The 26,528-nt window shown below is 46.1% G+C and overlaps 1 protein-coding gene across 6 annotated transcripts; it reads left to right on the top strand.

The window, feature by feature from the left end:
- The first annotated feature begins 378 nt into the window (after positions 1 to 378).
- Positions 379 to 25,993, top strand: MFSD10 (major facilitator superfamily domain containing 10). 6 transcript variants are annotated; one of them, XM_065060436.1, is made up of 14 exons: positions 518 to 684; positions 974 to 1,016; positions 1,986 to 2,175; positions 3,393 to 3,489; positions 7,541 to 7,644; positions 8,608 to 8,766; positions 10,516 to 10,704; positions 15,930 to 16,038; positions 17,048 to 17,159; positions 18,503 to 18,611; positions 20,637 to 20,727; positions 22,343 to 22,390; positions 23,544 to 23,633; positions 25,072 to 25,993. In XM_065060436.1, the coding sequence occupies exons 3-14, from the start codon at positions 2,005 to 2,007 to the stop codon at positions 25,176 to 25,178; spliced, it is 1,386 nt and encodes a 461-aa protein (XP_064916508.1). In that variant the 5' UTR covers positions 518 to 684; positions 974 to 1,016; positions 1,986 to 2,004; the 3' UTR covers positions 25,179 to 25,993. The 6 variants fall into 6 exon arrangements, with proteins under 6 accessions (XP_064916511.1, XP_064916508.1, XP_064916509.1 ...); XM_065060437.1 differs by lacking the exon at positions 518 to 684 and adding an exon at positions 719 to 790; XM_065060439.1 differs by lacking the exon at positions 974 to 1,016 and having other exon boundaries at positions 379 to 684.
- Positions 25,994 to 26,528: the final 535 nt, after the last annotated feature.

The raw sequence follows: 26,528 nt of genomic DNA, 5'->3' as shown, positions 1-26,528 counted from the left end.
AAAATTAGGCAGCTTAGACACCAGACATAGCTGGACAAGGGAACAATGCTATCCACTGCTATGGGTATCAAAACTATTCGCATTCTCTGTGCTAAAAAACTGTTTTAATGAAGAAGTTCATTTTAGGAACAAAGTTCCATCTTCTGCAACTCCCTTTTTCTGCCAGATACCGGGAAATTTCCGTTTATCAGAACCACATCTAACTGCTGCTGTGACGTGGCCGTGTAGCAGCTAACGAAAGAACACCTCCCTTCTTGGAACAAGCGTGTTTCAACTAAAAAATAAATCTTTAACTCAAGAAGGAGCGGCTGTGGTTTGAGGTACAAGATACGCAAGGACTGAGGCTATTATCAGCAGGGGTGTCTGGACAAGGCACTTCCCCGCTCTGGGTTTTTGGGTGCCCTGGCCGGGCCCTGCCCCGCTGCTCCCTCAGCCGCTCGCAGCGGCGCTTTCCCGCCGGGCCGAGCCCTTCAGGGCCGGGAGGCCGCGCTCCCTCCTCGGCGGCGCCGGTGCGGGGCCGCGGGAGCGGCTGCCTCCCCGGCCGGAAGAGGAAGGCGGCCGGGGAGCTGCGGAGGGCCGGGGAGGAGCCGCCGCCGCCCGCCTGCAGCATCCCCAAGGGAGGGCGCTTGGCAGGCGGAGGGGACCCGCCCGCGCACCCTGCGGGCCCGGCCCCCCTGAGGAGCGGTAGGTGGCCCGGAGCGGGGCAGGCCCCGCCGGCGCTGCGGGAGGGAGGGACCGAGGCGGGGAGGGCAGGCGGCCGGAGGAGCGGGGCTGGGCCGGGCACGGTGAGGTGCGGATTCCCCGGGGTGCCCGGGCGGCGGAGGGCGCCTGGTGGGGGCGGAGGGTCCTCATCTCTGCAGGGCCGGCACCTCTGCCCTCTGGGCTTCGGCTGCTCTCAGAAATTGCCTTTTTTTTTTTTTTTTTCACCTTTCTTTCTTCCCCGATTGAAACTCCTGCTCTTGACCCGAATCAGGACTTTGTTAAGGAGTCAGAGGAGCCTCCTCAAGGCTTAGCAGGTAAAGCCGGGCCTAAGAAATTTCATAGGGGGGGAAGAGATAGCAAGAAAACACCAGAAGGATGAAATTCTTCCTGCTGGCAGATGACAAATCTCCGATTGCGCGTCATGGCAGGGCCGGCTTTGCTGCTGACCCCTTCCTGAGAGCACAGCACCAACCCCGGCCCTGCTCTGGAGGTCCAGGGCAGAAGAGGTGAGACACGGCCGGGCGTCCTGAGGGACGGCTGGGACAGCCAGGAGCGTGTCAGGGACACCAGTGTCCCGAGAAACAACTTCCCCGAACTGAAAATCCTCCCCCTCTTCAAACCCGCCTCACAGAAATCAAATGTCATGTCAGAGGTGAAGTGTTTTGTTTTTGCTGATGGGATGCCAGGGCCTATAAAATGTTTGGTGGTTTCCTGCCTAGCAAAAAATATGGAGAGGTTTGAACAACAAAACTGATGGAGCACAAAGGCAGAAACATGTAGTACCTCGGGGTATTGCGTCAGGGAAATTGCAGCCACGTAGCCGAAACTGGAGCTGAATGAAAGGTCAGTGCGAGCATCGGTAGGTTCAAGCCACACACTAGCTGAAATGGCCATGAGAGAAAGGTGTAAAGGATGTTACCCTGTGGGAATAACCCTGGAATAAAGTTCAGCTTGGTCATACAGTTCAGTGCATGCATAAATCGTGAGGAAAAACAAGGCAGAATCTGCCAAAATGAACCCACCCCTCAACTATTAGCTGGATAGACCTAGGGCCAGGGAGGATTTGTCTAAAGGAATGGTTGGTTTGGTTCCAGATGCTCTTGTATCATTTGAGTAAACAAATCATACTAAATGTTTGTAGTAAAGACGCCTTACCATTTTAAATAAAAGGATTGTATTTGTTCTTGTAAAGTCTGTAAAAAGCAAGAGTGAATCAGCAAGATACTCTCATGAAAGGCCTGCAGAGTGCTTCCTGTTTACTGGATACAAATGTGACTTTTTAGAAGCAGAGCACCTGGGAACATGGCCCTGCAAGAGAGAGAAATTAGCAGCAGCTCCATCAACGACAAGCAAGAACAGAACAGTAATCGTGTTATTACAATTGTCTTCCTGGCACTCTTCATCGACTTGTTGGGATTTGCTCTCATCTTGCCACTGTTTCCCTCCATCCTCGATTATTACAGCCAGACGGGGGTAAGTAACAGAGAAAGTCAGCCTGCTGAAAATTTTAGTTACGAGATCTTTAGGGAAGGATGGAAGAAACATACCTTGTTTTGAGGAAAACCAAATAGCTGGAGGCAGAATAATAATATCCAGCACATTTAAATGGTGCATAAACTGAATTGGTTTGTGAATTTGCATGAGACTCTTCCCTCTCACTTTTTCATTAACATGAGGGATTTGTTTGGGGGAAAATTCAGGTATTTCTTAGGGGCTTGTCCTTGTAATCACGAGCATATTTGTGACTTACATTGATGTCACTGGTGAGACGGAGTAAACAACAATCCATAATGTATCTGCATACTGAGGTTTACCTAAGAACCAAAGAAATAAGGGCTCTCACCCTACCTGAGTATTTCACACACTCATTTACTCCCACCCCCAGCACCACGTTCACTGGGTCTCCGCTTCCATTCTCAGCAGAGCACTGTCTGCTGCTCTGGGAACACAGGGCACAAGGTTGTGTTGGTTCCCTGAGGTGCAGCTGCTCACAGTTGCCATTCTCAGGTGTTACTGGACAAGATGAAGATGTTGTCAAAGGAGAACTGTTTTTACAGCCCACACCTGTCTCATAGCCCCTTTCCTACCCCATTCCAACTGCAGCTGTAGATTTTGTCTTCCTCACAACCCTATCTCTAACCCTGACCACGGGCTCTGATCTCTAGGATCTTCCCCCACTTCCAATGTATTTCCTATAGCCAAGATCTTCACCTTCATTTCAGGGCCTTCTTCTTCTTTTCAGGTCCTCCACCTCTTTTCAGGAAACTTTCTTTTTTGCACCACCTCTTCCCTCTGGACCTGCAAGCCCCTGGTTCTCCCAATCTAAATAATGCATGTGCAGAGGAATAGAGTATGTCTCATGTTGCTTTATTAATTGAAGGATTCAGGACATGCTGCTTTTGTTTAGTTCAAGTTTTAGCAAGTAGCAGGCCTGATGGTATAAAAAAAGTTCTAATTCAGACATTCCCACAGCCAAACACATACACCCCATTATCTGCTGCCTGTTAGCATTCACAATTTAAGCTATATTTAGCCTATGACAACTGATCGGTGAGGAAATTTTCCCTAGGGGGGAGGAGGAGGGAAAGAATCATTCAACATTGTCTCTAGTTCACTAAGCTCTGATGCTGTCTTTGCAAATGAAACAGAGAAACTGTCTTCCTGCTATTTCCCAGCTATCTCTTTTGCAGGATGGATTCTATTTGTCATTGCAACGTGGTGTGGATTGGTTTGCAGTGATGGTTGGGATGCCTCCAGAGCGGAAATACAACAGTGTCTTGTTTGGAGGTATGGAAGTAAAACAAGCTAACAGACCAACAAAAAAGGTGGTGTTTTCAAGTTATATGCAGTGTTGATGTCAGGAATTATGAGGAAAATGACAAGAAATACAAAAAGCATACTTGCCTGTTGCTAGATTTAGATTTCAACAAGACAGAAAATGTCTCTTAGAGCAGGCTGTAAGTGGTGATGTTTTCATCACACTGATAGCAGTGAAGAGTTGGACAGCCCCATCTTTGTCATTTGGAGACACAAAGGCAGGAGGAATGGGCCAACAGGAGCCTTATGAATTTCAGTAAGGAGAAATGCGAAGTCCTGTCCCTGGGAAGGAGTTGTCCCGTGCAACGGTACAGACAGGTGGGGAGCAGCTTTGCTCTAAAGACCCTGAGTGTCCTGGTGAGCAGGAGGCTGAGCATGAGCCAGCAAAAACACCAGCGGTACCTGGGCTGTGTGAACAGAAGCAGAGCCAACAGATTGAGGTAAGTGATTGTCCCCCTTTACCCAGCACTTGTTAGAATGTGCCCAGAGCTTTGCGTCCAATTTTGCCCCCCTCCAGCATAAGAAAGACCTCCATAAACTGGACAAGTTCAGCAGAGGGCCAGGAAAAGGATCTGGAGAGCCTGGGCTTGTTCAGCCTGGAGCTGCTGGCCCCCTTCTGGTGCCTATGGAGAGTTTATCGAGAAGACAGTGAGGCATTTCTTTGTTGTGCATGGTGGGAAGAGAGGCAACAGCCCTAAGTAGAAGCAAGAGAGGTTCAGACTGGAAATAAGGAGGAACTTTTTCACAGTGAGGATGGCCAGTGGAACAGGTTGCCCAGAGAGGTTTTGGAGTCTCCATCCTCAGAGACTCTCAAACCCTAAGTGGTGAAACCCTGAACAATCTGGTCTGACCTCACAACTGGCCCTAGGAACAGGTGACCTCCAGAGGTCCCTTTTAAACTGAATTGTCCTATGATCTTGCCCAATTTGTTCTACAGATTGCTACAGAAATGCAGGCCTGCTGTTCCTTGTTGCCACACTGCCAGCTGAGGGTCAGGTGCCTGCTGTGCTAGACCCTGCACAGTCACAGAAATTACTGTCCCTTAGCAATTGATCCACATGTGACTGGAGACCAGTCAGTAGGAAACACTGGAATTAGAAGCCCGTGAGTTCAAGTCTCACCTCCCCGCTGGGCAACTGTAGCGCAGCACTGCTTCTAAATCTCATTAGTCCCATTAAAAGCAGGAGAGCTGCTGACTTGTGGCGTCCAGAAGCATTTGCTGCCACCAGGACACCCTGGTGGGGGTGAGCTCCACTGGGAGCAGTGCAGGAAATCCAGCAGCATTTCTGTCATGTTACACATCAGAGGCTCTTTTGGCTCCCTGCAATCTAGAGATTGATGAGGAAACTGAAATTTCAGAGTCTGAAGATGTGAGGGTGTCAGGACTAATTTTAATGGGAAATGTCTAGACCATCTCCTTTTAGTGAGCTGAGGCTTCCTCCAATATAAGAAAAAGTCTTTTAAACTAAAAAAAAAAACAAAACAAAACAAAACACAAGACTATTAGAATGTAAGTGTGAATGTATTGTTACTGTTTGAAGTAGGTTTTGGGGGTTTTACAGGCGTTAGAAAGTTTATAAACAATTTTTCTCTTTCCCACAGCGTCCTCCCAGGCATGTTGTTGTTTCTTTGCTCATTTTCAGGCAGATTACTGGCTTTGAACGGTGGGAAGCAGCTTTCTTTAATCCCTCAGAAACTGCTTTCTGTCTCCTCCAAGGTCTGGCTGCGTGCCTCCTCCTTGTTTCTTCTCTCTGTCTCAGACTGTTGAAACAAGGGGCTGGGAGCTCACAGCCCTGTTGAACTTGTTGCCTTTCCTTTAGCCTGCAGTGTCCTGTACTCTTGGGAGTGCTGTACCCCTTGGCTTGGCTCATTTGCTTTCAAGGGGAAGGAGAAACCTCCCTGCTCCTTGCAGAGGAACACAACTGACTTTTGCCCTTTGAAGAAAATATAGCGTCTAACTGGGAACATGCAAATCCAGAAAGAAAGCTGGCATCCTTTGCTCTTTTCTCTCTAGGAGAAAAGTATTGAGAGGAAAGTATTTAGAAGCAGTATTGAGTAGTGACGGGAATGTTCACTAGTTACCTGGCAGCCGCAGGCAGTGAGGGTGCAGGCAAGGTGGCTGAATTAACCTGGTATCTGTCACATTTGACTCCATCTCTTCTGCTGGCTTTGATGACAGCTTTTCTTAATGAGCCATCTAATTTGCTAAACCAGCAGAAAATGTTGTGGGTTTTGTTGTTGTTGTTTGTTTGTTTTTCCACATTAGTTTTCTGCCAGATTGAGTTGAATTAGCTCACTGGAGAGCTGATCGAGGCTACAGAAGCAGGAAAGATGGACAGACTGCCCTAGTTGTAGTCAGCCCATCTCAGTCCATCCTGTCTGATTGCACCTCACATGGCTATAGTGGAAAGGTTCATTACACCTGTGATGTTAAGAGATCTCTGCAGTATTCCTGCAGCCTTAATTCTTTTGTTGCCTCAATCTGCAACAAGGAGCATAGGATTGGAAAGATACTTGCAAGAACACCTTCTTGCTTTTCCCAGTGCAGGATATATTCTACTCTCTTTCATCTTTGCTTAGACCATGACTTCTTCAGGGCACAAACCTTCCCTGGCCTTGTCAAGGCCCTGAGGGCACCAATACTTAGTTGCAGTGACCAGCCTTTGCCCACACGCCTTCTCCCCAGTGATTCAGGAGCTGTATTTCAGCTCAGGCCTGGGCCTTGCCTGAGCTGTGTCATAAGCGTAGCCTTGTCTCCAGGGCTGTCTCTGGTCCTGTCTCTTGGATGGACCTTGGACCTACATTGCAGGTGTCTTGTCTCCTGAGTGGACCTACCTCATAATCTTGTTTCCATTCCTTTTCTGCCCCTGTATCCTGCTGGTCTTGACTGGATCCCTGGGTGACCTGACGTATAACCCTTGCCTTGTCTGGAACTGTTGGTGGACCCTGCTGGGACACCCCGCTCTGCCCAACCCATCTGGACCATGTGGGACTGCGCCCTGGTTGGTGAGGGCACCGCCAGGGCTGCAGTCACATCCCCCGTGTGGAACAGCCCAGCTCTTGCTGCTCCCTGGCTGGGAAGTGTTTGCATGTCTAGGTCTTTTTACAGTGCTGGAAATACAAGGAGGAAAACTTGTCTGTCGTTAACATAAACTGCTAGTGCATCAATTGATGAGATTTTTTACACAGTTTTTTAAGCTATCACAAGCATCTGCTCTCCCCAGGGTATTGGTATTGAGTATCAATATTCTGCATCCCTCAGTGTTGATGGGAGCAGAACTTCTGGTCTCTCCTCTGCCTTTTAAAGCTTTGATAGCTGAATAATCTGAGACATATAACCCAGTTTTTCCTTTGAAGAAAAACTGGGACAGCGAGACTTTTTTTGCCTGCTTGTTGAGAGTGTAGTGCAAATTAATAATTGTGTGAAGCTAGAAATGGCAAGAGAAAAGAGGAATTAAAGATCAGAGAAGCTGGAGGCAGTTTTCAAAAGACTCTTGGAGTCTGTTGGAATCACTCCTACCTCTTAGTGTGCCTCACTAACAGCAGTGCTTATGTCCTTCTTTCCATGATAAAAAGGAAAGAAAAGCTAATTAAGCGTGACAGAATCAGGTTCAAAAAAAAAAGAAAAATCTTAAAAGAGCTGTGACTATTAAAGACTGCATTATCTGTGCTTTAAGAACAGAAATTTTATGTAGTCAGCTGGGGAAACATTGAAGAATCAGCATTCCATTATAACCAGTGACTTTGAAATGCTTTCTCACCAGTGAAGTAACCAGTGAATCACCCAGTTTATGTTCCTGTGGTCAGTCTGTGTATCTGGTCTGTCTGTGTATGCTGCCTCAGTTAAATAACAATGCAAGATCGGGGTTTTGAGGGTGTTCTGTATAGTTGCTGGTTTACATTTAATTGTGTGCTTTTAAAGGACGTACTGGAGTGATAGATCTGGAACAGGTTGGCTCTCTGTGTTTAAGATGAAGGCAGCAAGTCTAATCATACATGTATTTTTTTGTATTACTTTTAGGTCTGATTGGCTCAATCTTTTCCATCCTACAGTTTTTCTCCTCTCCCATCACTGGTGCTGTATCGGACTCCTTGGGCAGAAGACCTGTCATCTTGATGACAGTGGTATGTGTCTCATGCTGATTTCAATTATTCCATCTCAATGCACAGTTGAAGGCACTGCAGTCTTGTGGTTAGCACAAAGGATTGGGAAATTGAACGTTCTAGATCTGTTGGTTGTTGACTGCTTCTTGCCAGGTCACTTGGCCACACTTCCAAATGTGAGTGCTGAACTTCCCAGATCCAGAATTGTACATAAAAGGCATCAAAATACCTATCTCTTTCTGGGATTTTCCAAAATCCCTTTCCCTTATGTATGGGAGTCTGACTTCAGATGCTTGGTTTGCAAATGTTTGACTTAATCCCTGTATATATTAGTTTCTCAAGGGCTGATCACTTCATGACCTATTTTGCAAAGCCTGGGGATCGTTGGTTAGGAAGTGCTATACAGCAATGTAAGATGCATTTCTTATGAACATAACATTCTCCAAAATGTTTTCTCTGTTGCTGATATGTGATTCTAATTACAGAAGCAGTGCAGAGCAAGCAGGTACATATGTGGAGAAACTTGGCAGCAAATGAAATGCAAATCCTCCTATCCTGTAGGCTTGTGGAGAATGAATTAAATAAACCACGTGTACTCATGATTGATTATGAAATTTAAAGGCTGGAACTGTGAATTCTTCTTATTTTAAAATAAGTATTCTCTTAAAGTTGGAAACAAGCGGAGCGGAATTTACAAAAGTGGTTTTGAGCCCCAGACTGATATAGCTCCCTCTGAACTTTATTTGCTCTTCTAATTTTGTTAGCAGTCTCACTTTTATATGAAGTTTGTATGGGTTTGCTTCTGTTTCTTTTATATCACTGTCCAGGACGTTGTGCACTATCAGTATATTCAGACATCTCTGTTATGTGGGTTTTGGTGCAACTGTTGAAAACAACACAAAAATGAAAAGTTTAGCTGGGAATTATGTAGAAATGATATCAACATTGTTCTGCTTTATAAACAACGCTTTCTTGCTTCTGCAGATGGGTTTGATAACATCGTACACACTATGGGCTGCTTCTAGGACTTTTGGCATTTTTCTTCTCTCCAGGATCGTTGGGGGAATAAGCAAAGGGAACGTCAGCCTCTGCACAGCTATAATTGCTGACTTGCACTCCCCAAAAGCACGCAGCAAGGGCATGGTGAGTTGACACACATGGGTTATATGTTTGAGTTTGCTGGGTAACTTAATTGCTTTCAAGTGCTCAGAATGCCTTCCGCAGGTGTGTATTCATTGTTTAAGTGAAAACATGACTTTGTAGGCTACCTCACTTCTGAAAAGATGCCAGATCATTTTGCTGATGAGCTCTCAGACTTTACGTGTCAATGACTTTTACCTACAAGTGATGCCCTAGAGGTAGAAAAACTACCTTTGTAAGTTCTATAGCTGTTACTCCTGGTAATAACTATAATTCTCATTATAATAGCTGAGAAATCAAAGAGTCTTAGGGCCCAATTTTGGTAGCTGGAAGCCAGTTACAGGACAAGCTGTTTTTTCTGACCTTCCCAAGCTGTGGAAGCGCAGCGGCACTGCAGGGCACAGCGTGTCTCCTGCCTGCCTTGGATGCTGCTCAGGCTGCAGGATCTGAGCTCAGCGGGTGAAGGATGTGGCAGTTGGCTGGCTGAGCAGCAAGTGATACAAACAGCTGCCCTGTGCTGTGCCAGAAGGCAGTGGACCAGATGGAAACACCCCACAGGCTGAAGTTCCCCTGCGATTTACCAGTTAAATCTTTTATCTTATAAAAACCTTGGGGGCCCAAACTTCTCCTAACAGATTGTTATAAGCTATTGTGCAGGACAGCTGGTTCTTGGGAGGTGAAAGCTTTAGATTTCGCATTGATAGCTAATGAATTTTCCAAGCAATTTATTGTAGTCCTGGTGAGACAAAGTATACTTTTGTTTATGGAGAGGGGTAGCCATACAGCACTAGTAAATAAAATGGCTTAGGGCCTGCTTTTAGGGCATGAGAGCAAATCACTTAGTACAGCATGGCTCACATCCATACAGCTATGCTCTCTCCCTTTCCAAAGCAGAATAGGAATATTCATTCTGCTTTCTGGGAAGAGGATACTGCTGTTCCCAAACTGTGATAGGGCATTGCCTGGGGGAATGCTGGCTGGGCAAGCAGAAACAACACCGGAGGTGGTGAGGTGACACCTGCGTGTGCCCTGGCCTTGTTTAGTTTAGTACTATAGGCAGAGATAAACAGGCTCAGGAAAGCAGGAGGATCATGTCCTGGGATGACACATTTGGATCCCACATATGTGAATATACATCTTTAAATGTCTCTTAAAGAAAATGAGCCAGAACCTGCGCTGTTGTGTCCTTAAGCAATCTCACTGAGGCTTGATGATTCTAACCAGTGCTCTTTTAAGCTCCCATCCAGTGTGTACAGATCCTACCTGTTTAGTACTTGCACTAAATTCAGGTTGTTTGGGGAAGCCTCTCAGTCTGTTTGCTCTATGAGACATAAATTCCTAAATGCAGAAATTGCCAAAGTGTTTTAGAAGCTGTAGACATCATTATGAATTCCTCCCATGGTGCTGTCCTCCCTTCTCCAGTTTTCCAGCACAAAAGTTTATCTGCTGGCTGAGCAGTCCCTGAGGTGAGGATCATTCATTTTCTTCCCAACTTCCTTTCATTCATAACCACGTTGCAGTTTGTTCCTGCTGCTTTCCAGACTAGACAGGAAAGAAAGTCAGTTATTTGGCAATAACAGGTTTTTTCACCCTTAACCATCATTGCTCTGTACATCCTCAGGGTGGTTACATTCTGTATCTGATTGTATTTCTTCAAGGCAGATGCCAAGAAATCCAAATTGTTTTAAAACTGAGCTCCCTGAGCAAACTGGTGTCTAAAACTACACGTCTGTGTTCATTGTGTCACTGCAGGCAATGATTGGCATTGCCTTCTCCCTCGGTTTTACCCTGGGTCCCATGATCGGAGCTTACCTAGCCATGGAGACAGAGAAAGGAGAAGTCTTCTACCTTCGGTCAGCGTTGTTGGCGCTCACGTTTGCTGTGGCTGATTTCATTTTCATCTTCTTCCTACTTCCGGAGACACTTCCAAAAGGAAAACGGGTAAATGGACTATCGATCTGAAGATCTGTGTTTCTTGCAAAATTGATTGGAGAACTGTTGAAATACTAGAAACAATGAAGAAGGGGCTGAGCCAGTGTCTCAGGAATTCAGCTCATTCATGGGACTAGGATTTAATATTATTAATCAGGCTGATGTCAAAAAGGTTGTATGATGGTTCCACCTCCTAGCCCAGTGTAATATGAGAAACTCTTCATAGTTTACGTGTCTGCTTAATTGCTGGTTTTGGTGTATTAGGTTTAAATTTGTCAAAAACTGGCAGGAGCCTAGGAGGATGAGGGTGAATTTTAAACTGTGATCACAATGACTCCCTGGGGATTAACTTCAGCTAATCATAAAAGTAAATGCATCAGAGACTGGATTTTCTTTCATTTAACCAGTATTTGTTAGAGTTTTGTTAACTGTTATCTCACGATCGCTTGATTATTTTGAACACTCAAGTAGCAAGTGACTGTTGTCCCTGAGCTGTGCTATCTGCCACGATACAAAATATCTACATGTGCTAAAATTTATTGACTGACTGGATTTGTGAGGCGAAACATTTATTAACATTATGATTTAATATTATGTGATCAGACACTGGCCAAGATATATCTGATTAAAAGTCTCTTGGAGCAGTCTCCTTTGGCAGTGTGGGAGAGACTGAACTCAGCCAGAGGTATGTGGGTGAGGCATTCCATTTGGGGCTTTCCAGCTGGATTGGATCTTTCCTGTGGTCCCTGGTTTCTAAGCAGCACTCAGCCCTTGAAGCTGCTTGTTCTCTGGGCAGCCAAACCCACGTGATGCTGAGAATTGTTCAGGAAACTTCTGTCTGCAATGCCCTTGCCAGGGCAAAACTTCAGACCTTCCCTGAGCATTTCCCCACAAGCTGTGTCCCGTGTGAAACTGGTTGCTCACCTTCTCTTCCCAAGCACTACAGCATTTTTTTTTTAAAGAAAAAAACACCAGCTCTTCTATGTGTCATCTGTTCCCCTTTCCTATTTGGCTGTTTCTAAACATTCCAGATAAAATCCTGTTCTTGGTTAGAGCTTGCGCACTCTAGGGTGGTGGCAACATGTTGACGTAGGGTAGTGCTGGAGAGCAAATCCGTTTTCTGTAAACGATTCCACCTTTGCTGTAGACGGATAAATGGCTTCAGCACCTTTTAGGACTGTACGATGACTGAATACCTCCCTCCCCCTTTTATTATCCTCTTTTTGGGGCTCTGTGCAGCAGTGGGTATTGTGTGAGGTGGATTAATAGTTGCCTCTCAGGGTCAGGTCCCAGTTGTGCAAAATCCACGGGGTGCTGATTGCTGGTGAGACAGAGGTTTATCTGACACTAGAGCTTCTTGTGATGGGTATCAGTGTCAGTGCTTTTGTGCTGTTTCCTTTCAGCCTGCAGTTTGGCAGTGGCTGCATGTGATTTATGTGTTCCAGGGTATTTGTAATTTCACTTGTTAGGCTGCTTTGCTCTTTCCTTGGGTAATTCTTCCCACTTTCTGAGTGGGAGGAGAGCAGTGTTCTTGGTCCCTGCCAGAGGAAAGGCAGGTATGCTGGCCGCCCTTCTGGAACTTGGCTGGGCTGAGCTGGAGCACGTATTCCTGGAATATAGGAGTGGATGCGTTGGAAGGACAGAGCTGTAAAAGAGGGGAAATGATAACGAGAACCGGTAGGAGGATGTGCCAGTGAGATCAAACATCTGTTTCCTTGAAATATGCTGTGGTCTCATGATATTGCTGTTTCTCTATCAGTCCTCTTTTCTCAGGAGACAAGATCAAGTATTTCACGTTCGTTCATGTTGGAACTAACTTGCAGAGAGGGGAAGGTGGAGGGTGACAGGGGGAACGAGGATGCATTTTCATACAAAGAGAACAGAATTTTCGCTGTTCTTCTTCCCCCCTGTTTTTTTTCAACTATTCCACAAATTTATGAGGTGAAAAGTGACCAGAGAATTATACCTTTCACCTGTCAGAGACACTGCTCATCTGTGAGGTGGCCAGAACAGCTCCTGCTGTGACCTGCTTGGGAGAGGGGAGGAATAGAAAGGTCTCTAGTGGAATCTGTCCCTTTTAAGAGCTTGTGAGTTCAGGGTTAGCTAAGCTAGTCCTGGGCAAGGCTGCCTAGCTGGGGGGAGGGTCTTAGAACATTTTTTTCTCTGTTATCCAGTTAATCATGTGTAGGGCTGTGCAGCCCCATAGCAGACTTATGGAAGAACTAGGTTTTTGCCCTGTGAATACTAAATACTGTCTGGTTCGAATCGTGAGGCTGGAGCTCAGAAGGCCCAGGCTGCATTCCTGATTCGCACTGATATGTTACTTGACTCTGCATTACAGGAAAACAGAGTAAACAAAGACACTTTGAAAAATGTCTGCCACTCGAGGTGACTTTTGGGGTGATCATGAAGTAAAACGGAGCAATTTTGGAGTAATAAATAATAAACACAGGAATTAAATACAAGTTAGATGTTGCACGTTTTGAATCTGCGAAGAATCTAAACCCCATGCAGCTGGTGACATTGACTGAAATTGGCAATATATACTTTGTTATTTGGGTGTGGTGAAACACTTTTGTGGTTTCATGACAGTGTTTTCATTATTGATCAGTGGATGGAGTCACTTCTAGACCACAGAATCACAGAATCGACTGGGTTGGAAAAGACCTCAGAGATCATCAAGTCCAACCCTTGGTCCAACTCTAGTCCGTTTACTAGATCATGGCACTAAGTGCCATGTCCAATCTCAGTTTAAAAACCTCCAGGGACGGTGAGTCCAGCACCTCCCTGGGCAGCCATTCCAATGCCTGACCACTCTCTCTGTAAAGAATTTCTTTTAATATCCAGCCTAAATTTCCCCTGGCAGAGTTTAAGCCCATGCCCCCTTGTCCTATTGCTGACTGCCTGGGAGAAGAGACCACTGCTTCCAGGGAAAAGATAGGAGAAATTGAAAGAAATTTATGTGCACACACTCATGTATATTTTAAAAAAGACAATATAGATCTGTAATTTCATAAGATATGTAAGATTTTAAACATATATATATCATGTATATCCTCCAGACCAACCTAAAATCAGCCTTGTAGTACAAAGCAGCTTGGCACTCTGTCTGACTTGGATAATAATTCAAAACAGGTACAAACCACAGGTTTTTATTACTGGCAAACATGCTTGAGGAGAGTTGCTTGTTACCAGATTCCCTGGGCTGCAGTGCAGGCACCATCATGCCAACAACTGCAGGAACGGGGGATTGCTGCAAGCCAGCTTCAGGAAATCCTCTTACAGACCTTTTAAAAGCATGAGAAACTTCTTCTTGGGAGTGTCTGTTTACTCTCTGTGATACTTGCAGTGAAAGGGGAAATAAATATCTCAGTTTGTTCCGTGTGGATCAGCAGCTTTATGGCTTTATACAGAACAGCCTGGTATATCGAACCGGTTGCTGTTGTGAGACCAATGGCCTCCAGAGCTCTTGCTGTCAGATACTCAGAAGCTCTGACTATCAAAACAAGACAGGGGTCATGTTAATACCCTATTGAAGGTTGATTTGTTTACAGCTTTATTAAATCCAGTCTATATGAGTCCTCAGGTCATGCACTAAGATTAAGTTCCAGTGATAATTTGACCTTTAATCTCTGCCCTCAAGGGGGTAACAGCTCCCACCCTATCTGGGAAGAGAAGGAAGCTCATCAGATAAAGTCTGTGCTGTGCTTTGAAGCTGTGAAATACAAAGTGTGATTATTCAGGATTCTGTCTTATCTCTTCTGTCTGTCTTATCTCTTCCCGTGACTGTCATGAAAAGTGACAGTCTGAATTCTGAATATTAGAAGGGGGGTGGTTAGTAGGTCCAGAGAGGTTCTCCTTCCCCTCTACTCTGCCCTGGTGAGACCACATCTGGAATATTGTGTCCAGTTCTGGGCCCCTCAGTTCCAGAAGGACAGGGAACTGCTGGAGAGAGTCCAGCACAGGGCAACAAAGATGATGGAGGGAGTGGAGCATCTCCTGTGTGAGGAAAGGCTGAGGGAGCTGGGGCTCTTTAGTTTGGAGGAGACTGAGGGGGGACCTCATTAATGTTTATAAATATATAAAGGGTGAGTGCCATGAGGATGGAGCCAGGCTCTTCTCAGTGGCAAACAATGATAGGACAAGGGGTAATGGGATCAAGCTGGAACACAAGAGGTTCCGCTTAAATTTGAGAAAAAACTTCTTCCCAGTGAGGGTGACAGACACTGGAACAGGCTGCCCAGGGGGGTTGTGGAGTCTCCTTCTCTGGAGACATTCAAAACCCACCTGGACATGTTCCTGTGCGACTTCACCTAGGTGTTCCTGCTCCAGCAGGGGGATTGGACTGGATGATCTTTTGAGGTCCCTTCCAATCCCTAACATACTGTGATACTGTGATTCTCCTACTTTAAAAGGAATCATTTCCTTAAGAATGTAGACGTTATTTCTTCTTTAATATTTTCTTTAGTTTTCTATATGTTAGAATTAAAAAAAATAAACAAATTTTAGAATTAAATTCTTTATGGATGGAAGAATAAGCATCTCCTAAGCTCTGGTTGTTAAGGAGCAGGGAGAATGCCACTAGATGCAGAGTTAGGTTGAGATGTACGAGGACCAGAAGCGCTACAAAATAGATTTTCCCCTTTGAAAACACCACACAATGTGGCTGGCCGGAGTCCCTATAGAAGCCTCTCTAAAATCTCCCCAAGGAATCTCTTTAAAAATTACATTTTCCTTTTCTTGCCCAGGAGGTGTCACTGGCTGGCTAAAAGAACAACCAGTACCAAACCAGAGGGTTGTTTGATGTGCTACACACTGTTCTCAGACCTGTAGCCCCAGCTTCCCATAAGCTTGCAGGCAGATGTGCCATTATTTTCCCAGTAAATGTTCATTGGACATGAGCGATGATGCAAAAAGTGAACCAAATAAAGCCACCTTCAGGGCTATGGAGAATGAGCCTCTTCTGTTTTCTAAGAGCCCAGGAAAGAATCTGTTTTCTGTCTTGAGCGACCGCTGCTCTCAGTGCTTCACCTTCTCATCACAGTGCTGGAGCCAGCTCTGTGATCAGAAAGCCTGGACTGTATCTAGGGGTCACTCCAGCCCCAATGCCAGCTGCCTTGTTTCATCTCAGACAGTTTGTGTAGCTGTAGAAGCACATTTGACTGTTACCGTCAGTTCCTTGCAGTAGTTATTACACCAGGTTTTTAAATAAGCCTCTTTCTTCCTCTGATCAGGTCTCTTCCATGACATCTGGATTTCAGGCAGCAGTTGACTTGCTCAGTCCTTTGGCTTTATTTCAGTTCTCTGCAGTCACCCGAGGAAAAGAATCCCCTTCGGAGGAGAGTAAGTGTCAGCTGGCTGTTTATATTAATATTTTGTGCCTTTGTGTATGTGGCGGTGGTTTCTAAGCGAAAATTTTACTCAAACCACTTTGGGAGCAGCACTCTGTTCGCTCATTTAAAACCTACCATGCTAACTTATGAACAGGGAACTGCAGCATCCCTTGGACGCTGGTCCTGTTATTTCCAAAAAAGATTAGTGTTTTGAAGATTTTTGACTTGCTACTTGCCTTTTCTTCAAGCACAGCTCACAGCATGGGGTAGGCTACAGTAAGTGAAGTTATTTGAAAAGATAGATCAAGGCATCAATAAGGGAGAGTGAGTTTGCTTGTTCAAGCTGCAAACTGGGAAACTTCAGACTGGAATTTGATTTTTCAGTTCAGGACTTGGAGATGTAGGTTTTGAGCTGACCATTCCTATATATGAAATTATTTAAGCCACAGAAAATAAATCAGTGTTTGTCACATACAACAACTTATCATTCAGCACTTGCTGCTGTATCAGGAGTGGAGTAATATTTGCCACTCTGGAGAAAACCTGTTAAACCCTGCATTGGCAGAAAAATAAGTGATGTAATCTGTCACAGACCATTTGTAGCTTAGAAAAAGGGATACTGTGCTTAACCAATGTCATCCTGACAGCAGCATCAAGGTATTGAGTGGAATGCAGGCATTGATTAAAAGAAATTAATTAGATAAATAAATCAATCCCCAAATAGGTTGGGGGTGTGAGTGTGAGGCAGAGGGGCTGGATTGGGTGAGGGAGATCAGGGTGACCCAGATTGAGATGAGTCTTCTGGGCTCTCCTCCCCTCATAAGAAGGGAGGCAGTGGGCAGAAGTCATTTTGCGCCATGTCTTGGATGGATATGTAAAGTGAACATCTGAGATGAGAACTTTTCCCTGTACAGTTGATAAATGTTGCTCTACTCTTGTTATATTCTCAAGCTATGCTTGAAAAACACCACTGTGTTTCTCTTTTTTTTAAATTGATATTTGTTTGGTTTTTTGTTTAGATCTTCAGAATCTCAAAACTTTAGGCCTGGCTTATTTCCTGTACCTCTTCCTGTTTTCTGGCTTGGAGTATACACTGAGTTTTCTCACCCACCAGAGATTCCAGTTCACCAGGTATAGCACACTTACAAGATAAATGTTGTATATTTTGTCTGGGATATTTTCAAAAATCTGGACTTATGTTGTCCTCATTTATTTTCAAGAGAGGCTTCATGAGGTTAGTAGAAGCACTCAGAAAGCAAGCACTGTGTTCAGAGATACTTGGGTTTTGTGGGAAGAATTTATGACAATAAGGCACATTGTTTATCATGAAAGGAAATACTCTGTCTAGAGTTTCTAATAACTAGAGAAAATCAATACACAAGATTAAATCAAAGCTCCTGAAATATGTATTGCTGGGCTAGTTGTATTGATTATAATAAAACCTTTTCTTGCCCAGAAGAGTTCTTCAGTATCAGGACAAATCTCAGAGCTCAAAAAAGGCCAAGGATGGAGGGAAAGCTGTGTGATTACGTTTGCTCATCAGAGCTCTGCATTGCATACAGTGTACAGTGATTACATCATAGAGTTTGATTTCCTTTAGTCAAATTCTAGAGAAGAAAGAGAACAGAAACCATTTAACAGCAGCTCAGCTTGAAATACTTTCCCTGCCAGCTCATAGGAAGATTTCCAGCCAGGAACATCATCTTGCAACTCGATTCCTTATGTGTGTCCTTCCCTTTGAGTAATTCTCAGGGGTTTGTCTCATCTTTCCCTGTCTTTCATTACCGTTTGTGGCTTAACTAACGTGTGCATCACGAGAAGGTTTTCTAGTGCTTTAAGCTTGTGTCTGCACAGTCCTTTCAGGATGGCCGTGTAGTGAGACACACAACTTTATGCTGGCAGCACAGGCTGTGTGACAAACAAGCTTGTTGTGGAGGTGAGAACTTCTAGTTGAGAATATCCCCATAGTTTGGTAGATAAGAGAGGTGAAAGGGAAATTTGAAGAAATAGGTAAGGGTGGAGGGAGCAATTGCTTCCCGGTGCAGTGCGGGATCACCACCATGCCAGCGCCCGTGTTGTGCCTCAGTGACATTAACCAAACTCTGCATGGCTGGCGGCAGTGGCTGAGAAAGCAAAACACCTGTTCCTTGGAAACCAGTAGCTCCTGTGCTTGTGGCACAGATTTCCATGGCACAGGGTAATTAATGAGCTGGAAACAACTGGACTACGTCAGAGCAGTCTAGAAATGACTGCAGCATTGGCCAGCAGCTGTCCCATCTCCCAGACCTCAGAGGTTTATCTTCGTGCTGTCTCCTGCCGTGGAAACTCGTGTCAGCGCATTAAGAACTTTGCGCTGCTCGCGTGAGCACCGGACAGGATTTTCTCTCTCTTGTTCAGGGCAGGATCTGCACTGTGGATCCCAGGGTGCAATGCTCTGTGCGTGACTCCATACTCTGTTTTTGCCTCCCTTCCAGCATGCAGCAGGGCAAGATGTTTTTCTTTATTGGAATAACAATGGCTGTGATCCAGGGAGGCTATGCTCGCCGAATCAAGCCAGGAAATGAAATCAGAGCTGTAAAAAGGGTAAAAAATAACCAACCATATTTCTTTTTCTTTTCCTCCACAAATCTGATATGTTAATTTTCAGTCTAAAGTGCAAAAAAGGGTAGTTGGAGGCTAGAAATGTACTTGACAAATCAAAAGGAATTTCTGGCTCATAAATCCAGCTAAATTACTTCTGAAGACCCTGGTGGTTGGGCACTTATCGGTCTAAACTTTGGGACGTTAGAGCTCTCTCCTATCATATCAGCTACAATATTATTGAAACTTTCAGTTCTTCATCTATAACTTCAGTAGGGAATGAGAACAGAGTGTCAATCTGTGCAAGCTTTGTTTCAGTGATTTCTCTTGCAGTGCAGACATTGAAACTGCTAAAGCTGCTTCAGAGCTGATCTCTGACTCTCCTTCTGCCAAATTGTTTTCAGGGACATCACCAATCTGCCCATCCCTGTGCCTGCCAGGCTTTCCCTAGAGTGTATTTCACTGGTGGGCAGGGGCAAATAGATTCTTCCTCTGATCTTCAGTTTGTCATTGTCAGTATCACATGTCACAATGGCGTATACCGATGGTTTTACTTGTGGAAATGTGCATTTCTGTGATTTGCTTCCCTCTTTCATCACAGAGGTGAGATGTACTGGGATGACAGGGAACAGTTCTCTACAGCTTATACAGCTGTGGGACAAGCAGATAAGTCTTGGCATTTACACTTGTACGTGGACTAAACAAGGCTGGTTTCAAGTGTTTCTGAACTCCTGTTGGTAATAGGACTGTTAAAGCCTCCATCAATTGATTATGCATTATTTTGAGGCCAGTGTGATTTCAGTGGTGTCAGGGTAAAAAAAATTACCAAACTACACTGCATTCCAGTGAGCTGACGGCTTCTCTTGAGTTATTTCCACTGGTGGAACCATCTCCACCCTGCTCCCTGGCCCGCACGTGACCGGCACACTCGTGTTGCACAGGGGAAGCCTTTCCTGGGGATGGGAACTCCCGCTGCTGTGTTAGTGCCGCTTTATCCCCCGCATCACCCTCCTCCGCGTGCCCTGCCCGCCTGCTGCGTTTGCTGTCCCTGCACCGCAGCTCACGCGCAGTGTGGCTTGTCCCTCTGACTTCTGTACCCCTTCCCGCACTGAGAAGCGCAGTTACCTCCAGACACTCACCCAGTTTCGGTGTCGGGGCTCATAACCACCCGTGTGTGCTGCACGGAAACCTGCTGGCCCTGGAGACCCCTTCTGGGCATGAACGTACCTGGAGTGGCTTTTGTGGCACGAGTTCCCCCTTTTCCTGAACTGGCAATTTGTGAATCTGGAACATATGGCAAATGTGGCCTCTCTTAGCACAGTGATTACAGCAGCTCATTTATAGCTGAATCTTCAAAATGAGACATTTGGTGGGAGTGAATACCCCCTTTTGTGAAACACACAGCAGATCCCAACTGCTCTGTCACTTCATGCGAGGGAGAGACCACAGGGAACCACGTCCAAGCTCTTGGAGGAGATGAGGAATGTTTATTATTTTGGGGGTTGAGTTTCACATGCCATTCCCCCTCCCATGTTTTTTCTTGGCTGTAGAAGCATGGACTTGGAAAGCTCAAGAGGCCTGGATGTAGCCCTTAAAATCAATCAGTACTGCTGAGAACAAGCAGAGGAGCTGCAGTTCTCTTGCACACAAGCTTTTTGATTTCTTGTGCCAGTTCAGGAGACAAAGAGTTCAAGCCAGATTTCTGTTCGGTTCAATACAGAGCAAGATTGTGTGAGAGAACTCTGCAAAAACCAGTTTATCCTCAGTTGTGGGAAATGGGTGGTGGGATAACTACAGCCTGTCACTGGCAACGGCAGCCTGAGCATGGTCTTAACTTGTGTGAGTGAGAGAGAAAGGTGAATTGCGCTGGTCTGCGGCCACCCAGGTGAATCTGAAGTCTCTGCTCAGGAAGAGGGGGCTTTCTGCTTCTCACTTAAATGTAGTCCCATCGGCAGAAGAGAACTAACCTAGAGTTAGGCTTTAACAAGCAGGGCTTGAATGTAACCGTGTGACTCATTCATTTTGCAGGCTATTACGTTGCTGATTCCAGCTTTCTTGCTAATTGGGTGGGCTGCAGATGTGACGGTGCTGAGTGCTGGACTCCTGCTGTACTCCTTCGGTGAGCTCTGCAACATGCACTGAAAGCTTAGCACTGATAATTTTTCTTCATCTATTATTCACCTCATTAAAAAAATGCACTTCTAATTTTAAACTCTAAGTAAGAAAAAGTTAATATTTCTGTTTATAAAATATGGAAGAAATAGTGTTTCTTTGTTTTTTGATGCTGTTTGTATCACAGAAGGTTGCCATGGTGAAATTTGGAAGCATCCCCAGTTCTCCTGTTGTCCTGTTTACTGGGCAGCTCTCAGGGGGGATGTTTTTACCCTCTCTGATCAGACCTAGAAGCAAAATATTAATATTCAGTGAAGAGCTCAGTTCAGGAAAAGAAGAGAGACAGCGTGTCTTTGTATTTCCGTGATGGCTGCACTATGTCTTAGGCAGCAGGCGGAAGAGCCCTGCGAGGGGACTCTGTTGCACGGGGCTGTGCTGTCCGGACGCTGCTCCGCGCTCTCCCAGGACAAGCCCCCGGCTCAGGGTGGGAGCAAAACTCCCCCGATGGCTTCTGGATAGTGCAGCTGCTTTTCAAATATGTTTAAGTGTTTACATAAATAATATTCCACCAATTCAAGCTGTCACTCAGGGAAACGGTTATGAATGAAGCTGGATTCATGTACTGAAATGCCTATTTGAAAAGAGAGTTTGGATATTCCAAATGCTGCTAACTATTGTTCAGAAGCTTCAAATATGACTAATTCAGAAGTAGGAGACTTCTCTTTTGCATGATAGAGCTTGATTTAAGAGTAAACTGTAAACCATAAAGTGCATCTATTTAGTAGCTTGCTTATCTTGGGTCAGCAGTGTGACAGGTTTCAAAATGTACATCTTCTCTACAGAGATGGGGTGACGAGGGGGAGAGGAGGAGTTTGGTTTTTGTGACTGAGTGTGGAGGCTCATGGTCCTGCCCCATACCTGGGCAGCAAGCCCCATCTCCCCCCAGGGCAGGCCAGGAGAGCCTCTGCAGGGGCCTCTGTTCTCATCCTCCCTCTGCCCCAGGAGTTAAAGCAGAATGTCTGTCGTTCCTGCTGTCCAGTTGTCCTTCCTGGAAAAGTTTCTGCTTTGAATGCTTTAAGCACTTCCTTCTTGACAGAAAAGGCCCCTGTGACTGTTGAACAGCTCTTGGCTTTTGTGCCCCAAAATTTTGTAATCTCTTATTTCCCAAGACAGAACGCAGCTGCCTCTTGCATCAGTGAGTAGGGTAAAGCCATATGCGCAGGGACAGTGTGATTCTGGGTGCAGCCACCTCGCTGTCCCTGTGAAATACGAGCGATTCCCTTTGCCTGCTCCACCTGACAAGACCACAGCGATTTGGAAAAAGCCCAGTGAGCTGAGCTGACCCATCTGCCCCTTTCCCGTGGGGTCACAGAGGGAGAGACACTGATGCGAAACATCTGCTGAGAGCACTCGTGGCTCTGGGTGCAGGTTGGCTTTGAGGGGGTGTTTTCATGATTGAACTGGATTCAGCCTGATGATTCACTGTTGGTGCAGTGCCCCAGCGCTCAGCATATTTCTCTGCAGTAGTAACGAGTTTGGGCCACATGTTTTTCACTATTGCTCTTGTAACTGTTTTGAGCTCCCTGCTGTTCATTAACAGTCTCTTTTGTGGATTTTTCCAGCTGCGGCCATTGTAATCCCGTGTTTGTCAGCAGTGGTGTCAGGCTACGGTGAGTGTCTTTCCTGCTTTGAGGGGCAGCCCTTGACCACAGAACTGACCTTTGTGTAGACCTGGCTCAGATACAGAACTGACCTCAAGTTTAGCGATGCATCAACAGCAATGCTCATGATGTAGGTCCACCTCGGAGCTGAATGCTGGAGCGGTGCCTCCGGTGCTGCGTGAGTTTATAGGAGGTGCTTTCTCCCCAGATGCATTAACAAGGACAGCAGAAACACTGAGTGTTGCAGTGAAGTGCTGCTCGCCATTGTATGTAATCCTGAAGCAGGAACCACTCAAGCAGGAGTGAGGCTCAAGCCTAGAAAAGAGCCTTCCCAGGCGCTTGTGCACTGCCCCTCTTCAGCACAGCCAGCGAGCCGGGACTGCCGGTGCCCGCTGATCACACTGTGCTTTGCTGTGGGGAGCAAACCAGCTCCGTCATGCTGGAGGTGCTGCAGCCTTCAGCACCTTCCCTGCTCCAAACGTCCTTCCCCGCGGGGAGGCTGCGTGGGGCAACCTTATTTCTGGCTATGATTGAAAAGGTGGGCAACAGTGTGCAAAGAATTAATATTGTGGACAAAGGCCACAAACAGAATGGCTTTGTGGTCTCTGATTTCTTCCTGATTCCTTAGAAAAGGCTTTCTAAGGAACCTAAAACCTTCTGGGTGTGTGGCACTGGTTGCCACATATATCTGCTTCACAAGTTATCTGTGTTGCTCTTGAGGATGACACAGTTCTTCCTCTGGCTTTGGTTCAGTTGGGTCCCTGCACTACAGCACTTGCTGAGGCAAAAAGGCTTTGCTCATTAGTGTCACTTTTATGTTGCTCTTCTTTAACTTCCATCCCTGCGTCTGTGTGTATTACACACCTGTTGCCTTCTCAGCAAATCTTGTGCACAGTGTGCAAAGGTTTGTTTTGGTGTTGGTTTTGTTTGGGGTGGGGAGGGTGCACTAGATGTCGGCTGTGGACAAGCACACTTGACAAGCAGTGAAGCGCTCATGTTTATCTTGGTGGAGGGGAAATAAATGCAGCTTGGGCAATGACATAGAAATGAAAGGAGCGGGAGATGCATGTGGGAAAATACTTCCCAAAGAACAATGCTGCATGAGGGACCACAGTGCCCTGCCCAAGCAAAACCCCTGCACTGATCCTGGCTCTCCGCACAGGCTCCGCCAGCCAGAAGGGACGAGTCATGGGGATCCTGCGCAGCCTGGGCGCCCTCGCCAGAGCCCTGGGACCCATCCTGTCAGCTACGGGTGAGTGTGGCATCCTGCTCCCGCCCGCCTCGGCAACACACAGCAGCACTCTGGCCCCCACGGCCTGGGAGGGCTGACAGAAAAGGGGAAGCGCAGCACGTTTCAGGGCCATAAAGTTGCCTGCAGAAGTAGGGACTCCTGAGAGCTGCACCAGGGGTGGGACATGGTCCTGGTTAACACCAATGAAAGCCTCCCAGAGGAGTTTAAAAAGTCCATAGGAGCAGAGATAGACTAGACAGCAGGGACTGGCTGGCTCCCTAAACATTCCAGCAACAGTATCAAACTAGTCCAAGCCCTGTGAGCATCACAGAGGACCTGGCCCCAATGTGCAGGGGGAGCTGGAGGCTGAGGAGCCTTTGCTGGGCTGATTTTTAGCCATTTTAGCAAGTAAATGCCCCTGCTGAGGGGCCGCCCAGGCACTGCGTAAGCAGGAGTCAGTGAAATCAAAGGCTCCTGTGCTGCAGTAACTATTTCTCCACCTCTTATGAAGCTGCATCCCAAGATAACACAAATTACGTAGAGACAGTTCATGTACAGTAAAGAACATTTCAGCATTAAAATCTAGAAACTAGATTTAAGGGTTGGACTCGATGATCTCTGAGGTCTTTTCCAACCCAGTCGATTCTGTGATTCTGTGATTAAAAGAGCCCACATTCTGCACAGGGAGGGTGCAGTGCCTAGTGGCCCTGGTTAAGGCCAAACCTAGGCTGTGCCTAAGGAGCCCCCTGTACAGGCTCCATTCTCATAGGCCAGTATAGGGTAAAGGAACAGAATCAGAGGAAGCAGCCACACAGCAAGTCAGAGCTTGAACTTGGACCTAATGTTAAGCTTAAGCAAAGCTTAACATTAACAGTTGCCTGACTGCATCTGTACAGCAAGCAACTGGCTTGCTCTGGCTCACCAAACCAGCGCCTCATACAGCAGCCTCTGAAAGGACAGGCCAGACTTTGGGCTTTACAGGAAAACCAAACCAGCAGAACAGCTCCCAAGTGCAGCACAAGTCCTGCCCTCGCCCTCCCACCTCAGCACCAGATTCACGAGTGTTTCACAGCAGGAGACCAATAGCAACAGTGAGGAAGCTTCCAGAGCAGCACAGGCAGCACCAGGAGCAGCCGTGGAGGACGCGCAGGGCAAAGAGTTAAACAGTTCTTTGTAAAGCTGAGTGAGCAGGAACTTCCCTATTGCTAAACTGGCAAGAATGGGAATAGCCCATTTAAACTTTCCACTTTTAACATGCTGTTTCCTTGGGTGAGAACCAGCACTGATTAGCCACCTCCGCTGTGTAACTTGTGTGCCTGCAAGATGTGCAGGGAACGATTCAGCAACTCTGTGGTCTCCAATTGTGTTGCTAAGCTGCCCAGAGCAGTCGCTCTGAAGGCCGGTTTACACAGACCTGAGGACACGCACGCTAACCAGCTCACTCTTGTTTCCTTTGCAGTTTACTGGCTGGCAGGAGCAGAACTTTGCTTCACTGTCTGCGCAGCTTTCTTCCTCATCCCCTTCATTTTACTTGGTTCTGTAAAACAGCAGACAAAGAAGGAGTAGGAGATAGATAACCATCCATAACCACCAGCTTGTAAGGACCTCTGCAAGACCTGACGGCTGGCACCTGACACTGCTCAGCAAATGGGAAGAGGAGGATTTTCATCATCTGGAAGGGGATATGTGATGACCACTTGCAGCAAGAACAGACTCTGGGTTTCTCATGGCCCTCCACAAGCAGTTATGTTTAAGACTGTCCCCCAGCCAGTGTGACTTGTTTTGCAAATAGAAAACGATAAAAAAAGCAACCAAAAAGACAAAACTAACCAACCAAGCAAAAAAAACAAAAACAACCCACAACCAAGCAAAAAAAAAAAAAACAAAAACAAACCACACACACAAACCCCAACCAACCAACCAAACCCCACACGACCAAAACAGTTGAGTAAAGCATTAAGCTCCTCGGAGCAGCGGAGACGGGTGTGACAGGACCCAGCGCAGCACAATCCCCGCTGACCGTCCCCGGCTGCTGAACGGAGCACACGCAGAGCGTTTCTCTGCTCCCGATCCACCCGCAGCAGGACCCGGCTGCCCTGCGGTGCCGCACACAGGCGGTTCTAACGGGGACTTCCTGCACAATTGTCACACCATCTGCACAAACGCTCAGCGGCCCTGGGAACAGCTGTACCCACTGCCTTAAAACGTGATGACCAAAAGCGAGAAGCATCCTACAGCTTTCCTGAGCCCCGCTGGCACTCTGGCGCAGGAGGACTGTTTTTAATACACAAATTTTGAGAGCTGTATTTCTAATACTGTGTGATGTTTCTCGATGACCAAGCACTGTTCTTTTTGGATCACAAATAAACTGTTACATTGTACGCTGGAGTCAGTTACTCGCAGCCCAGCTGTTCTGCCCATCTACAGCAAACACCATGGTGCTGTGTGGGGACAGGACCCTGCACCTGCCGCTCAGCTGGGACCCTCGGGCAGGGAAGCCCTACAGGCACCAATTCCAGTATTTTCTGAGAACACATTACAGCATTCATTAATGAACACATTAATCATTAAAAGAAAACAGAGCCAATTAAATTCAACAGGCTACAGCTGTAGAATAAAACAGTGCATGGTTTGAAAGAACAGGAAAATACTTTCTTTTTTTTAAAGAGTTTTATTTGTGAGTAGAACTTAATGATACAAGAAAGAAAGAAAAATACAGGACTTTTTTCTGCCCCAAAGTGTGTAACCATACCATACGTGACTACATTTCATATTGTAATACAAAGAATTAAAAGAACAAACTACAAAATTAGAAATTAAGAGTCATTGCATATGTGGTCAAGATAAATGGAGGGACTCCATTAAAGAACTGAAACACAGAGCAATTAGTCATTTCATTACGACCCTGCAATAAAA

This window comes from Columba livia, chromosome 4 (assembly GCF_036013475.1).
Source record: "Columba livia isolate bColLiv1 breed racing homer chromosome 4, bColLiv1.pat.W.v2, whole genome shotgun sequence".
Lineage (NCBI taxonomy): Eukaryota > Metazoa > Chordata > Aves > Columbiformes > Columbidae > Columba > Columba livia.
The sequence above is the reverse complement of the archived record's forward strand: the minus strand, read 5'-3'. Positions and strand labels throughout refer to the sequence as shown.

Coding starts and splice junctions, on each gene's coding strand:
- MFSD10 (XM_065060435.1), top strand. CDS start 1,078: ATGAAATTCTTCCTGCTGGCAGATGACAAATCTCCGATTGCGCGTCAT. Junction 17,160..18,502: donor CAGAGATTCCAGTTCACCAG/GTATAGCACACT, acceptor CCTCCCTTCCAG/CATGCAGCAGGGCAAGATGT. Junction 18,612..20,636: donor AAATCAGAGCTGTAAAAAGG/GTAAAAAATAAC, acceptor TTCATTTTGCAG/GCTATTACGTTGCTGATTCC.